Source organism: Salpingoeca rosetta (genome assembly GCF_000188695.1).
Source record: "Salpingoeca rosetta unplaced genomic scaffold supercont1.1, whole genome shotgun sequence".
Lineage (NCBI taxonomy): Eukaryota > Choanoflagellata > Craspedida > Salpingoecidae > Salpingoeca > Salpingoeca rosetta.
The window spans coordinates 771,623-787,005 of record NW_004457740.1 but is presented as its reverse complement, the minus strand read 5'-3'; the positions used below and the strand labels follow the sequence as shown (position 1 = coordinate 787,005).

At 55.5% G+C, this 15,383-nt stretch overlaps 4 protein-coding genes across 4 annotated transcripts in view; 2 read left to right on the top strand and 2 right to left on the bottom strand.

The window, feature by feature from the left end:
• The first annotated feature begins 32 nt into the window (after window positions 1–32).
• PTSG_00167 (uncharacterized protein) lies at window positions 33–3,742 on the top strand. Its single transcript, XM_004998661.1, has 7 exons — window positions 33–1,431; window positions 1,662–1,859; window positions 2,104–2,188; window positions 2,401–2,486; window positions 2,682–2,806; window positions 3,138–3,210; window positions 3,315–3,742. Exons 1-7 carry the CDS (start codon window positions 124–126, stop codon window positions 3,453–3,455), a joined length of 2,016 nt encoding a protein of 671 aa, XP_004998718.1. The 5' UTR covers window positions 33–123; the 3' UTR covers window positions 3,456–3,742.
• PTSG_11556 (uncharacterized protein) lies at window positions 3,687–11,554 on the bottom strand. Its single transcript, XM_004998660.1, has 19 exons — window positions 11,412–11,554; window positions 11,147–11,235; window positions 10,884–10,942; window positions 10,305–10,538; window positions 9,908–10,066; window positions 9,625–9,678; window positions 9,277–9,399; window positions 9,019–9,144; window positions 8,523–8,831; window positions 7,980–8,181; window positions 7,601–7,719; window positions 7,285–7,421; window positions 6,853–7,066; window positions 6,494–6,553; window positions 6,199–6,286; window positions 5,744–5,934; window positions 5,247–5,502; window positions 4,912–5,026; window positions 3,687–4,729 (listed from the first exon to the last, which is right to left on the bottom strand). Exons 2-19 carry the CDS (start codon window positions 11,187–11,189, stop codon window positions 4,582–4,584), a joined length of 2,637 nt encoding a protein of 878 aa, XP_004998717.1. The 5' UTR covers window positions 11,190–11,235; window positions 11,412–11,554; the 3' UTR covers window positions 3,687–4,581.
• An 860-nt stretch (window positions 11,555–12,414) lies between these two features.
• Window positions 12,415–13,370, top strand: PTSG_00164 (uncharacterized protein; the record flags this gene model as incomplete). The annotated part of the gene is made up of 2 exons (XM_004998659.1): window positions 12,415–12,428; window positions 12,542–13,370. The coding sequence occupies 2 exons, from the start codon at window positions 12,415–12,417 to the stop codon at window positions 13,368–13,370; spliced, it is 843 nt and encodes a 280-aa protein (XP_004998716.1).
• Window positions 13,371–13,533: 163 nt separating this feature from the next.
• PTSG_00163 (CAMK/CAMK1 protein kinase) overlaps window positions 13,534–15,383 on the bottom strand; it is a 3,182-nt gene continuing 1,332 nt past the window's right edge. Inside the window, exons 3-4 of the mRNA XM_004998658.1 lie at window positions 14,868–15,065; window positions 13,534–14,601 (exon numbers count right to left, since the gene is read on the bottom strand). Coding sequence (XP_004998715.1) covers window positions 13,888–14,601; window positions 14,868–15,065 — 912 coding nt within the window. The 3' untranslated portion in view covers window positions 13,534–13,887. The remainder of the gene's footprint in view (window positions 14,602–14,867; window positions 15,066–15,383) is intronic.

The window sequence follows — 15,383 nt, the reverse complement described above, 5'->3', positions numbered from 1 at the left end:
TGAGAAAAATCCATGATATCATTTACAAACCGTCCACAACCAGCAGCACAAGCACAACAACAGCGACAACAGAGCGAAGAAGGAAGCAACCATTGAACAGACCAACTTCACAGTCGCCAAACCATGACATCGTGTGGGTCTGGGACTGGCGTGTGTGTTGATGCGCTGGTGGTGTCTGTGGCACCGCACACGAGGTCCCAGCTGCTGGTTCCAGCGCGTATTCGGGCGAAATTCGACGCATGTGGCCTGGCGTCCGTTGTGGCCCGCGCTAAGGCGGTCGCGACGACTCAAGATGCGTTTCCGCAGGAGCAGCAGGCGTCAGCGCGCAGCAGCGCAGATGATGGCGGCGTCAGAGACACGAGCGAAGCAGCGCCGCACAGCAGAGGGCATGGCGGGGTGCCACCTCGTTCACTGCAACGACAGGAACAATGCCGGCGCCCACGAGAACAGGTGGAGGAACAAGAAGGGCAACAACGGCGCGCAGAAGAACAGCAACTTCAAACAGCACATCCAACCCAGCAGCCGGCACAGACAGCGGAGCAGGCAGTAATGCAGCCATCCCCGCCATCCATTCAACCCACACAGCAGCAGCAAACGCAGCCACATTTGTTCACGCCTACGCCACAACCCGAGCCAATGCTGCAACCACAGCAACCACCACCACCACCACCACAGCAGCAGCAGCAGCAGCAGCAACAGCAGCAGCATGAAGCAGTACAACAGTCCTCGAACACAACCCAGGCGAGAGCGCCTTCGCTGCAACACGGGCGGGCTTCTCTGTTGTTTACGGCTGTGCCAACCTTGTATCCGGCAGTACAGAGGATCAACCGCTCTTCCCCCACTGAGGCGGCCCAAACAGCCCAGCAAGTGGAGCCCCGCCCAGGTGCTGTTGGCAGAGATGGCCCGCCTGTGCATGCAGGCAAGCGCCGCCAACCCTCAACGGCCTCATTAGCTCCCAAGCGCGCGAACCTGCGCCGGCGTGATGGCGTCGCCAGTCCTCGTGAAGACGATTTGGATGGTGACGATGGTGGTGGTGATGAGGATCGCGATGGTGATGATCCTCCTGCTGCTGCTGATAATGATGATCAAGAAGAAGAAGAAGAAGATGATGATGATGATGGTAGTGGTGATGGTGATGATCGTGACAACAGCGACGGTGTTGGCGAGGGACACGGCGAAGAAAGTGCTGCGGAGCAGCGTGGTGCGGGCCAAGTGGCGACAACAGGTGCTCATGCACACGCAGGATCTGCTTCCAGCACGCGCCATGCCACCAAGCGGCCGGTTGTTGCCAAGCTGGATGACTCACTTCTTCGGTGTGAAGGCGTTCCAGTTGGCTTTGAGGATGAGTTGTTTGTGTACAACTTGCCAGACACGATTGATTTGCACGTTGTTCAGCATGCCCTGGCTCATCCTCCCAATCGAATTCGCCAGGTATGTATGTGCATGTTTCGTGTGAATGTGTATGTGCACGCTAGCATTGTCACCGCCTGTTTGTTCCATCGTGTGCTTTTTCACCGCCTGCTTGTTCCATGCTGTGCTCGCTGGCTGGCCTTTCCGTGCTTGGTGTCCAGCCTTGGTTTGTGGTGATCATTGCGCACTGTCACTGTGCTGTTATTTTGGCACTCATCTTCAAACAAATGCTTCTCAACACTTCAATGCAGCCCACCAGCGTCGGTCGCATCGAGCGCTTCGTGTCGCCATCGCCATCATCATCATCGTCACCATCATCGTCATCAGCGTATGCGCTGAGGCCGTCAGAGCTGCTCATCACGTTTGCCATCTTCCACCCAAAGCGCAACTACTTGCAACAATTGCTTGTATTCACTGGCAATCAAACCCTCGCCGACCTCAGCAATGCCGTACGTGCATGTGTGAGTGTGAGTGTGAGTGTGAGTGTGCGTGTGAGTGTGAGTGTGAGTGTGAGTGTGCGTGTGCGTGTGCGTGTGAGTTTGAGTGTGCGTGTGAGTTTGAGTGTGTGAGTGTGTGTGTATGCTTGTGCGTGTGTGTTTTTGGTTTTGACTCAAGCATCATTGGGGTTTTGTGTGCCATGCGCAAACCACGCCGCCGTTGAACTCACAGCCCTTGTTGTGTTCTTGTTGGCAGATTGACTGCTGGACCTCTCGCGTTCCGGACACCCCAGCCATTACGCAGCACGCTTTTTTCTATATCGAAGGCACCTTCTTCAACGGTGTGCCTCCGTGTGTGTGTGTGTGTGTGTGTGTGTGTGTGTGTGTGTGTGTGTGTGTGTGTGTGTGTGTGTGTGTGTGTGTGTGTGTGTGTGTGTGTGTGTGTTACGATCATGCCTTGGATGGGGATAATCCAAGAGCGCACGCCGATGTTGTCGCACACGTTGTCTCACTTGCGCCTTGGTTCCATGCACGGTTTTGGTGATATGCACAGCGAGCGCTGGCGCCAGCGATCACATGCGTGAGTGGGCAAGGGCGAAGGTTTCGCGCCAAATCACCGCTGTCAGCGACTTTTCACACGTATGTCAACAGCCATATCAGAGCACAAGAAACGGACGAGGGCGGAGAAGAGGAGGATATCATGGTGATTTCCATCGTGGATGCAGTTCGTGATTTGCGTCCGTGAACTTATTTCTGGTCACATGCAAACAACTTGAAGCCCCATCTCTCACGCACGCACGTGCGCGCACACATTCACACATGCACAAACGGCAGGTTCTGTTGCAGGACATCAGACTTCGGCTGTTTGCGTCGTATGCATATGTGCACTGCGTGTCGTGTGAACATCGCATTGTCGTGTCGCAGATTCGCATGCGCAGCGATGCAGATCCGAACGACATGTAAGCCAAGTGCTTGTGTACGGTGGATCATGTCCCTACTACGACCCCTTCATGTCTTTTTGTTGGTGGACACTCAATGTCGATTCCAATGATGACACCCCAAGCAGTATGCCTTCCTGCACCACCATCATCACAGCATCCAAATGCGCGCGCACACACACACTCACACACACACACACTCACACACACACACACACACTCACACTCACACACACACACACTCACACTCACACACACACACACACATGCATACTCATGCGCACACACATGCATACTCATGCGCTCACACACACACACACACATGCGCAAACACCCATGTACAATCGCGCAGACGCTGCTATCCATTGACAAAGTTTCAACGACGCGCGCGGATTCGCAAATGTGCCATATGCCACATCTTTCCTGTACGTTGAGCGGTGGCTGATATGACGGTCTTGGCGATGTTTGACCGTCCCGCTGCGTTCTCGCTCTCGCTTTCTTACCCCCCCCCACACACACACACAAACAGGCGACGCGTGTGCTTGAGGACGATCCAATGGCACCAGACTCGCCCTGCCTCTTCTGCGAGCAGTGCTTCGCCTCTGCCCACCAGGGCGATAACCAACTTGCTGCTCGTCGTGTTGCGTTGCCATACTGGCACGACCCATAGTACCAAGCGTCAACACCAGCGACAACAGCAGCAACAACTCAGCTGACATTAAACCCCTTATGTTATTTGCCTCTCTCTTGCACCGGCTTCACAAGAGGGTGCGCCTCAATCTTATGTAGTCGACATTGTAATGCAATTTAATTGTAACACACCATCGTCGCTGTCGCGATACCCAACTACTCGCACTTTTTCTTCTGCTTTGGGATGCTTGCGCGACTGCCCGAGCTTAAAGCTATTGCCTACAAGTTTTATTGCGACGAGCGAAACGAGCGTCTCAGCCAACATTCACGCAACACAAACGCACGTACACACAGCCGAAGTGCCCACACACACACAGGAAGCATGTCACACAAGACACACGCGACAAACACACACAGACAGACACATGAACAGACGCACCAGCAGACAGACACACACACACACACACGCAACACGTGTACCTCCAGTCAACCAAACAACACACGCACAGCTTCGCCAGGCATTGCGCCTTTTCTGGCCAGGGGAGAAAGAGGAAAGAGAGAAGAAAGAAAGATACAAAATGGAAGAGGAAGAAAGGACAAGGGGAAATAAGATGGGCAGGAAAGGGAACAAACAAAACACAGGTGTGCACACTCAAAAATACACATGTGCACACCAGAGCACGGCAATCACAGCATGCACTGGGCCGCGGAGAAAGCAGCCCACAACAAACACACAGCCACACATGGACAAGCCAGTTAATAAAACTACAACAATTACACACCAGCACACCGAAGCCTCATGCAAAACCGCGCACGCACGCAACGCCCAGACGGAAAACCAAACAACAACAAGAACAACAAGAACAACAACAGCCACAAGACGAACAAGAACAACAAGATCAGCGTGGTGTCAGCCCAGCAGTGCATCCAAAAACCCAACAGCAGCCGAGGCCGCTCAAACAACAGAGGAGAGGGGAGAGGGGAGGGAAAGAACAAGGAAAGAGGAAACAGAAACGAGAAGAAAAGGAATCGGCGCGTGCATCGTGTTTGCGTTTGCATCTGCCACCTGACATTGTCGAAGGTTGCAACAGCAGCGGCAGAAAGGAGAAGAGAGAGAGAGAGAGGTAGGGGGAGGAGAGAGGACGGGCACACACGGCGGCGGCACATTACATCTTCGTGTAGTGGCCGTACATCCACCTGGCCGTGCTCTCAAACTTGGCGTCTCCAGACTCCTTGGCTCTCGACAAAATATGCTGCACGAGCTCCTCCGACACAACTCCCTTGATCTCGTTGCCAAATGCACGCAGACAATCACTGTGTGTGCATGTGTGCATGTGTGTGTGAGTTGCAGGGTCGCAAATGTCTACCGACAAGGTTGACGCGACAACAACAACAACAGCAACAACAACAACAGCAACAACAACAACAACAACAACAACGGCAGCAGCAGCAGCAGCCCAGCCACACAGTACGCAATTATCATTGGCCGTTCGTACCCAATGAAGCCGGCACTGACGCAGTAAACCGCATCAGAGAGCGTGGGGTCTGAGCAGATGTGCGTGATAAACTGGAGCACAAACGCAATGTCCCCGCTAATGGCCGTCAGCTCAGCTGCAGTGCACACAAACCAAGGAGCAACATAACACGGCAGCGACGATGGGCGTGATGTGAGGGACAGGGAGACATCGGCGCAAGGCTCAAGAATGTACCACTCACCACCAGGTATATCGTCACTCGATACGAAACAACTGTACAGCACGCAGGCGCATCCACCGACACCAATACGAACACGGACATCCACATGAACACACAAGCGGGCCCGCGTACGCACGCGTTGCTTTGGCGTTCTCGTCGGTCAGGGCCTGCAGAATGTTTGTGTATGTCTCCAGGATGTTTTCACGGAGCTGGTTCATAAAGGCAATGTCGTCTTCGTCGTCGCTCTCAAGGGTCGTTGCTGACTCAGACGCTGTCTTGAGCACAGGCAGCAGCATCTGCAGGTACACCACAATGTCTCGGCCAATCGCCTGTGCAAAGTCTCCAAACGTCGAAATCACCTGCGGCTTGATGCTCCGGTCAACATCAGGCACCTGCCCGTTGTTCGTTCCCACATACGATGATGACAGTATGTGAGGGTGTGCGTGTGTGTACGTGCGTGAGGGTGTGTGTGTGTGTGTGTGTGTGTGTGTGTGTGTGTGTCTCTCTCTCTCTCTCTCTGTGTGTGTGTGTGTGTGTGTGTGTGTGTGTGTGTGTGTGTGTGTGTGTGTGTCTGTCTGTCTGTGTCTGTGCATGGTGGCAAGTCTCACAGCTAAATAGGCGGGAGGCACGTACCGCGACGACCTCCATGAGAAGGCTGAGGAACTCCTGCACATACGGCTTCACTTGGTCTTGCAACGCCAGCAGCATGTCGGAGAGGGCGCCGACAGCAGCCAGACACGTCTGCGAGTGCTGTGTGTTCTGCAACGCCTCCACAACAAGCGGCTTGACTGTGTCAAAGTACGGTGCAAAGTCACGCTCCAGCTCTAGCGACACGACACGGGCGAAAGCACGGTTGTGTGCATGAGTGAGTGGTTGTGAGTGCGTGAGTGAATGCTTGAGAGTAAGAAAACTAATTTGAGAGGGTAAAGCCAGGCCGACGACAAGGGTAGTGTTTTCAAACAAGATAAGATGGCAGGTGGGGGTATGTGCACGTCAGGTTCTGTCTTTCCCTCCTTTCCCTCATCCCCGGACAAGGCCGTAGAGGCGTGCACAAGAGATGCGTGCATGCAAGCACACGCTGGACGCACTTCTCAAGAGCGCCGAGATGACGCCAAACGCGTCTTCCGCGGCCTCGCTGCCCGACTTTCCGCCCATTCGCAACAGCTGCACAACGCTCTACGCCAGCAACACGACACAGGAGCAAAAAGGCGCGCACGCACACTCGTGTGAGTTGGGATGCAGCAGCAATCCAGCATGTGGTTCTGTGTGTGCGGGTGTGGTTTGCGGGACTGGCAAAAGACTGGATGAGCAGAGTGAGGCCATGGCAAAAACATGCAACGTGCGATCACCAAGCAAGGTGCCGCAGGTGCAGGCGTCACATACCATCACAATCTTGTCAGAAATGCTCTTCACGTCAGAAGCCTCAAGAACCGTGATTGCGGGCTGTTGGAAACACAGGGCCAATCGAGAAGAGAAAGGGAGGGAGGAAGACAAGGAGAAAGGAGCAAGGAGGGAGGCAAAGGAGAATACATGCGGCAAATGCAAAGTCCGTCATGCAGTGGGAAGGAAAAAGAGGCCCAAGAATGCAGCGGTGGGGTGAGTACGGGCAGTCGGTGGCCCATTGATCAAATGGACGAAGCACACTTTCACAACTGCCTGGAGCACCAATACCCAAGCCAGAAGAAAACAGCACGAGTCACCGCAAATAAGCAATACAGCAAAGGCTCAAACCCCAACCCCACCTGGAGCACTTGGCAGATGAAACCCTGCATGGCGAGGAGCTGCTTGTACTGCTCTGCGGTCTGCGGCTGCATGGTGAGGGTTGCCTCGAGGCGGCCCAGGAAGGTGCTGGTGGCCTCGGCGACGTGCGGGTAGCAATCCGCCGCGGAGAACTGAATGAGCGAGGAAATGGCGTCGAAGCACGCAACGCCCAGGCCAGACTCGTCTAGGTCATCCCTGCACACGCATACGTAATATCGTTGTGAGCAGACCAGAAAATGCGTGAGCGCGGGCGCGGGCAAGAGTGCGTCAGTGTCAGCCAAACACGGAGAGGCCACATGCACGCGAGAACCCAATCAGGCAGAGCCTCAAGCCACCCCCCCCCTCTTTCACACACACACTCACACACACACACACACACACACACACACAACACAGCGTAATATTGGACGTACCTCTGAGAGACCTGGATGAGGGCACCCATGACCGTGCTGTACTGTTGTGAGAGGAGATAGGAGGGTGGCTGGTACGCATCCTCGTCCATGGTGCTCAGGGCAACGTTGAAGCACTCCTCAGCTAGAGAGGAGATAGACTAACACACACACACACAACCAAACAAAGAAGTGCGTTGTGAGATGACATCGGGTGGACAGAAGGAACAGCCAGCACAACCACACGCACGAGGAGACCAAGAGGATAAGGCGCCTTGCTCCGTTGCTCCCCTTCCCTCTCCACCCACTCGCTCATGTACAGGACACATGGACGACGTACCCAGCACGAGTTTGTGGAGACGCGAGGCGGGAGGCTGAGGGCAAATCCCAGGGCCTCCAGCAGCGAGGGGAAAATTTCGGGCGTGAGCATAATCTCCGGGAACAGCTCAATCATGCGCCCTACACGCATGTGGAGAGGGGAGAGGGGGAGAGGGGAGAGGGGAGAGGGGAGAGGGGAGAGGGGAGAGGGGAGAGGATAGCGGCAATGCATGTGTAGTAATCGTTAGCTGCCAATAAAAGTAACGACATCGCGAAGAGGAGCTGGAGGTGACACGTTGCAAGCGGCAGGCGCAGCACAGTACAGGGTACAAGCAGAGACCAGGGCACGGACAAAATAGCACGAAGCAAGGGCTGGCGAGATGTGGCGGTGCATGACGCACCAAGAATCCACGCCACTGAGTCCTGCACCACGACGGAGTTGTCCTGGATGAGGTTGACAATGGGAAGCGCAGCCTGCACCACAATCTCGGCAAGCTTGTCCTGGGACGGCCCGCTGAGGATGCTGCCAAAGGCAAGGATGGACGCATCGCGGTAGCGCCAGTCTTCGTGACCCAGGTTCGACTGCACAAACTGCAGCACAGGCTGTTGTTTTGGGAGTCCACGAAAGGGGAGAAGCGACAAAAAAAGTGTGTGTGTGTGTGTGAGTGAGTATGACAGTGGGTGTAAGGCAAATCGAGAGAAGCGGGAGTGCTTGTGGTGGTGATTGTGTGTGTGTGTGTGTGTGTGTGTGTGTGTGTGTGTGTGTGTGTGTGTGTGTGTGTGTGTGTGTGTGTGTGTGTGTGTGTGTGTGTGTGTGCGCGTGCGTGCGTGTGCGTGTGTGTGTGCGTGCGTGTGTGTGTGCGAGTTGGTCGCGTGCCACTCAGAAGGCGCACAAGCCCATTCACACAAGTACAAGGCCACAGCAGTGCACGGGCCCTACTCACGTCGACCACGGCGTCCTTGATGACCTCGGCGATGATGCCGAGACAGACGGCAGCGGCCTTGGACACAGTCCACTCGTCCTCGTCCTCCTCTTCCTCCTGCTGAGCGAGCAGCTTAAGCAGCACGGGCAGCAGCTTGTCCTGGGCAGCAAGGCAGTAGTTTGCGCTGACCTCCGATGGGCTGAGCCCCTTGGCCATCTGGTCCTCCGCCTGGTCTTCAAGCTCAAGCTCGCGCTCGGCGATGGTCGTCCAGAACTCAATGCCCTGCAGCGCAATCTCCGTTGTCTCCGACCTCATCGCCGTGTTCATAATCTGGACCGGCGCACAGGCGGCGGGTGAGGGGAGGAAGGTCGGACACACGCGCGCGCGGTGTGTGTGTGTGTGTGTGTGTGAGGGAGTGATGTGATGCGAAAGCATGTCGAGGGAATTGTCACGGCAAGTGTTTGCCAGCAACGCCACGTGACCTGACTGCACACTCGTGCAGGTTCTTCACACTGACCGGGAAGAGGGCGTCGTTCATATACTCCTGAAGATGATGGTAGTACACATCTGCAATGTCGACCAAGCACTGAATCGACGTCTCCACGACTTTGGCGTCGCCAGAGAGCGTGCTGTTGCACACAGCCTGTGCGTGTGTGTGTGTGTGGGGGGGGGGGAAGCGGGGAGGCAACGCAAGATGCGTCAGAAACGCAAGAAAGAATGCCAAACTTCATCGCAAACGTGCGCATACACACACATATAGGCGCACACCACGCACCATCATGATGTGGTCGCGCTCGTCCTTTGAGTTGAAGTTGTCGCGGCAAAACTCGATACTGTTTGCCAGCGCCTTGATGGCAGCAGTCTGCACCTTTGCGCTTGCCGTGCTCGATGTCATTGCCTGTTGTGAGGTGTGGGTGGGTGAGTGGGTGAGTGAGTGAGTGAATGAGCGAGTGAGTGAGTGCGTGTGCGTGTGCGTGTGCGTGTGCGTGCGCAATGGAGGCGACTAGGGTGAGTGGAAATAATAGCGTGGGGAGCACTACTGGACAATGAAGGCAGTGATGTCAAGTGCGTGTCAGTGCGCGCATGTTAAGAAGAAGCAGGTTTGAGCATGTACACCACGCACCCCGACGACAGCTGTGAGGATGTCGTTGGCAAATGGCTGAAGCACGTTCGGGTCCTGACAAGGGGAGGAGAAAAACGCGGGAGGCGACTCGTGAGTTGCAGTAGGCGAGTCGAAGGAAAGGGTAGACGAAAAGAATCACACAGAACATCGAGCGCATGTGGCGGGCAGATAAAACCCGAATTGCGCACATGTAGAACGCAAGCGGCACACACACACACACACACACACACACACGCACACACAAAACAAGAGCAAACGGATAACGGCGCCGGGGATGACGCACAATGTCGGTAATGTCGCCGGTGAGATAGCCAAGGGCGTCCATGACGGAGACTGTGAGGTCCTCTGTCACGCCCTCGCCGTCCAGTCGACTCAGCAGCATCGGCACGGCATCAGGCCACATGCCAAGAGGCACCTCAATCGTGCTCACCGCCGCATACACCTAGATGAGGGTTGTTGTTGTTGTTGTTGTTGTTGTTGTTGTTGTTGTTGTTGTTGTTGTTGGTGGTGGTGGTGGTGTTGTGGGTATCACGATGAGCACACGCGAGAAAGTGTGGAATTCAGTCAAGCCATCGAGAAAAGGACAATGGCAAAGGCATGTGGAGGATTTGAAAGGGAAGGGGAGGAGGCCAAACGCCTTAGGGAGTAGGCGAGCGCACAACCCAAGGACACTGCTTTACCTGAGCCGCTGTGGAGGGATGGGACTTCTCGGTGCCCAGTGTGTTGAGTGCACATTGCTTGATGTGGGTGCGGATACTGTCGTCAATTTGAGTCCAGCTGGCGCGCTCTTCCTCGCGAATGAGGCCGTGCTGGCCAGAGATGCAGTTCTTGAGCTGCAGACCTGCTTGCTGTCGTGCTGCTGTGGTGTAATCCACAGTCACCAGCGCATTTGCCAAAGCGCCCATCAAGCCAGGCTGAATGTTGCCCCAAAACAGAGAACACACAAGAGGAAGATGAGGTAGCGGTGGTGGTAGGGTGATGGTGGCCGTGGTGGCGAGATGGTGGTGGCAATTTGGGGTTGGTGAGCAGTACAGACGACAGCCACTGGCACGCTGGACACAAAGAGACGTTGACGCACACACACACAGCACCACAAAGCATGCACACACGCACATGTATGGAGAACACGCTGTGTACACGAGAATGATACATGCAGCGGTGCTGATAGTGACAGCGACAACAGCCGTGACGAAGACAACGCAGCGAGCAAGGCAACAATAACGCTCCAGTTGTGGCGTTGGCTGTGTGCTGGCGCTCACCTTGTCGTTGGCCTTGGCCTCGTCGAGCCAGTTCTGGGCAGCCTCGCGCTCATTTTGGTCTGGTGGCACAGCAGTGCATGCGTGCGTGAGAGAAAGAGAGAGTGTGTGTGTGTTTGTGTGTTTGTGTGTGTGGATGAGGGAGAGAGTGTGTGTGAGCAAATGAGGAGAGAGAGAGAGTGTGTGTGTGTGTGTGCATGTGAGTGAGAGTGGGTCAATGAAACCTGCGAGCGGTAAGCCCACACACACGGTAGTGTGCAATGTACCTGTGGAGAGAGTTGCCTCCAAGGCAGCGACCAGATGCTCCATGTGTGTGCGTCTGTGTGTGTGTGTACTGCGTGTTGTTGTAGTGGTTCTGCATGGGATCGATCGACGACGAACAGGAGCCAGAGGTGAGCATGGCACGAAGCACTACGACGAATACACACACACACACACACACACACACACACAAACACACACACACACACACTTGCACCAGGCAGTGCATCTGGCTGCACTCAACAAGACACACAGCGAGCTTGCTCACACCTCAGTCAGCCGTGGCTGTCGGGGGGCTGAGCGCTGTTGTCGTTTGCTGTGTGCCCACTGCAGATAGACAGAAGAAAACGAAAAAAACGGGCGGTGCGGGAACAAGTGCTTTTGCGTGCGAGTCGTATGCTCAACTATCCACCGCAGAGAAAAAAACGAACTCGGCCCGTTACTCTGGCACCAAATCCTTCCACGCATATATCATAAAAAAAAACACAAAGGCAAGAAGGCAGGACTGACAGTGGCAGCACACCAGCACAGCATCTTCCCATATCATCTCCCAACATCGCCCTCCGTCAGCGTAGAAGTGCAGCGCCAACAAGACGAATGGCGAGATGCTCGTTTCTGCCACCAACGCGTTCGGCGAATGTGTTGGAGAAGGCATGGTACTGGTGCAAGTCCAGCTTGTTGGCAGAAGCGTGCGTAGCCGCGTTGCTTCGCGCGATGCAGTGGACAACGGGGGGCACGGGCCTCAAGGGAGTGGTGGTGGTTCTGGCACACCCACGCAGCGGATCCACAAAGCTGCTCGCGGACCTGCACAACTCACAAGCAGAGGAGCAAGCCTGCCCGTTCTTGGTGGAAGGTGAAATCTTGAACCACGCCGTGGAGCGATACGGCAACTTCGAGGGCTGCAGTACGTGGCGGTGCCAGTTGCACATTCAAGCCTGCGTGGCCACGGCAGTGCTCAGACATCGCATCATGTCATGGTGGTGCTCCTGGTTGCGACGGTGGTGTTGCAAGACCACAGCCAACAAGCACGCAGAAGAACAACATGGACCACACGTGCAGCGAGAGCAGCAGCAAGAGCAAACGCAACAAGGGCAAGAGCAAACGCAACAACAAGAGCAAACACTACAACAACGGCAAACACAACAATTTAAACAACAACAACAACAACGACGACGACGACGACAACAACAGCAACTAGAGCAACAGCAACTTAAACAACAACAACAGCGACAACGAAGTCAGGAACAACGCGCGAACGAAGCAACACTTGTGCATGAGGAGCAGGGCGTAAGCGTGGTGTTCAAGGTGTTCCCAGAACAGCTGCACCACCTCAAGCTGGCTCTGCGTGATGTGCTGAGCTGCATCCCAGTTGTGGCTGTGATCGTGCTGTATCGTCGCAGTTTGCTCGACTCGTACACATCGCTGCAACTGGCCTTTTCTACCAACGTGTGGGCGAACGTTGTGAGTGCTGGCCTTGGCAGTGCGCACGATGCGCAGCAGCAACAATCGCACCACGATGCAGCGCTGCCTGCAGCCAGAAGCAGGGAGATGGACAGCTCCACGCAGCGGCCGGCGTATGTGGCCATCAGTGAAGACGACTTTGACGAGTGGTGTGGAACACTGCTGGAAGAGATGGACCAGAGTGTCCAGGATGTGCCCATCGAACGCGCCATCATCCTTTGCTACGAAGACACCATTGCACGAGCAAGCCACCAGCAACACCACCAGCAGCAACACCACTTGCCCAGGCACCGTACACAGACAATTTGTGCCCCAGCGCCACGCATGATCAGCGGCACAGTGGACAATCCCTACCTCGCCCAACTGCTCGCCGCTTTACGTCATATGTGGCCCCGCGAATGCACTGCCAACAAGAGGGGTAGACCACCGGCAGCATTGACAGCACCGACAGTTCCGCTTGATGGATCCTGGTGGGGAAGAAAGACGGGGGAAGGCGTTGGCCCTCACATTCACGTGAAGCGCTCGCACTTGCAGGCTGTTCCCATCCTCAGCAGTGACGTTGCGGGTCGCGATGATGGTGGTCGCAGCGGCGGCAGCGGCGGCGGCGGCGGTGGTGGTGACGAGCACAGGGATCCTGCTGGAAGGTGTGAAGGCGCTTGTCAACCGAGTGGCATCTCAGCCAACCACCCATTGCGCAGGCGGCAGCTCTACATTGGCGAAGCACGCGACGCACCTGTGCTTCGAGCATCGATCCTGAACAGCGGTTGAGCGGGAGTGGTGTGTGTGCGTGTGTGTGTGTGTGTATGTGTGTGTGTGTATGTGTGTGTGTGTGTGTTTGTTTGTGTGAGTGTGTATGTGTGTGTGTGTGTGTGTGTATGTTTGTGTGAGTTTTCATCTGTCGGCCCTTTCCGAACGCACTTCAAGCTGACACTCTTGTTGAGGCTTCTGGGTTTATCATCAGACATGCATCAAACCAAAGTGCGCACGTGTGTCGTAACAAACATTCAAGGTGTCAAACCAAGTCAACCGTACCAACAGCAACAACAGCAGCAACAACAAGAACGGCAAGGCAAGGCAAGCAAGCAACCAACTCACATCGAGGAGGGCGTAACAGCAGTCAGTTGGGAATGAATACACACCAACAAGATACACAGCAACAAGCAACACAAGGGAGCAAGCGAATCAACAGTATGTGGTGGATGACCACATGTGCGCGTGTGCGCGCATGTGTGGTCCCATGCGAACGCACGAGGGTGCAGCGGCTTGGCGCAATCAACAGCAGCGGTTACACGACGGTCTTGCGTGTCTCCGGAACCTTGCTCAGATTGGTCGCCACCTTCTCTGCCTTTTGCCGAGCAGCCCGCCTGCGCGCCTCGGAGGACGACGATGATGATGGTGTGCCCGAGGTTGAGCTATGGGCATAGCCTGTCCTGTGGCTGTGCTGCGGCGTGCGTGACGCTGAAGACGAAGACGAGGAGGAGGAGGTGCTGGTGGCAGCGGTTCGCCCTGCTGTTGGTGTCTGTGCAGGCGCCTGGTACTGCTGCTGCTGCTGCTGTTGCTGTTGTTGCTGAGGTCTGGGTGCGCTTGCGGTCTTGAAGGCCTCCTCGTCGTTCTTGCTGCCCTGCCCAAGGCCGGTCTTCTTCAGGTTCATGCTGATGCTCTTGCTCAGGTTGACTGTCGGGATGTGCGCCTTGCCCGTGATCCAGGGGTGCTGCAGCACCTGGCACGTGTCGTAGCGCTTGATGGGGTCGACCACGAGCATGTTGGAGATGAGGTGCTTGGCCTCCTTGGAGATGTCCTTCCAGTACCGCTCGTCAAAGTCAAACCGGCCCTTCATGATGAGCTCAAAGAGCACGGCGTCTGATTCGTCGTAGAATGGCGGGTAACCGCACAGCAGGATGAACAGGATGACGCCGAGCGACCACACGTCCACCTGCTTGCCGTAGCCGCGCTGCATCAGAATCTCGGGGGACACGTAGTTGGGCGTGCCACACGCCGTCTGCAAACGAAGGAGTGGAGGGAGGGGGCGGGGATAGATGTGAGGAAGGAGTGCACGAAGTGAGATGGTTGTGAAGAGGGAAATAAGGACGGGTAGCGAGCGCACAGGCTTGAAACGCCCGCACAACAAGCGCATTGTGTAATGAAGGCAGTCTTGTCATTGCCAGTCAAACGAACGACGTGACAGACACAACGACACAGGCAAACACACATATTTAGACACAGCGTTACAGGTTCACACAGCACACAGCACACACGCACACAGACCTTGAGGACGACGTTGTCGTTGAGGAGCTTGGCGAGGCCAAAGTCCGTGACGAGAATGTCAGAGTTTGGGCTGCGGTCACGGAAGAGCAGGTTCTCTGGCTTGAGGTCGCGGTGCACAATGCCTTGCTCGTGCAGGTATTGGATGGCTTCTGTCATCTGCTTTGTGATGCGGCTCGCGTCGGCCTCTGTGAAGTTGCCCTGAAGCATGGACATGGCGGTTGCAGCAGGAACGTGAGCGCTTGAGATTTGGGGGGGGGGGGAAGAGGGCAAGGAAAGAAGCAGAGCAGAGCGATGGTGCGCAGAGCAAGGGCAAGCAAGTACAATTGAACACACGCACACACATGGACACAAACAAGGAGGCAGGCGGAGATGGACAAACAGGGAGGCAGAGATTGAAAGGGCGCGCATCCATACACACGCACACACACACGCACGCACACACACACACACACACACACACACACACACACACACACACACACACACACACACACACACACACACACACACACACAC

Excerpts from the sequence above, each read along its gene's own strand:
- PTSG_00167 (XM_004998661.1), top strand. The coding sequence starts at position 124 with ATGACATCGTGTGGGTCTGGGACTGGCGTGTGTGTTGATGCGCTGGTG. Across the intron at positions 1,432-1,661 it reads CTCCCAATCGAATTCGCCAG|CCCACCAGCGTCGGTCGCAT; the intron begins GTATGTATGTGC and ends ACTTCAATGCAG. Across the intron at positions 3,211-3,314 it reads CCATATGCCACATCTTTCCT|GCGACGCGTGTGCTTGAGGA; the intron begins GTACGTTGAGCG and ends ACACACAAACAG.
- PTSG_11556 (XM_004998660.1), bottom strand. The coding sequence starts at position 11,189 with ATGGAGCATCTGGTCGCTGCCTTGGAGGCAACTCTCTCCACAG. Across the intron at positions 9,145-9,276 it reads AGCGCGACCACATCATGATG|GCTGTGTGCAACAGCACGCT; the intron begins GTGCGTGGTGTG and ends ACACACGCACAG. Across the intron at positions 7,067-7,284 it reads CTCATCCAGGTCTCTCAGAG|GGATGACCTAGACGAGTCTG; the intron begins GTACGTCCAATA and ends ATGCGTGTGCAG.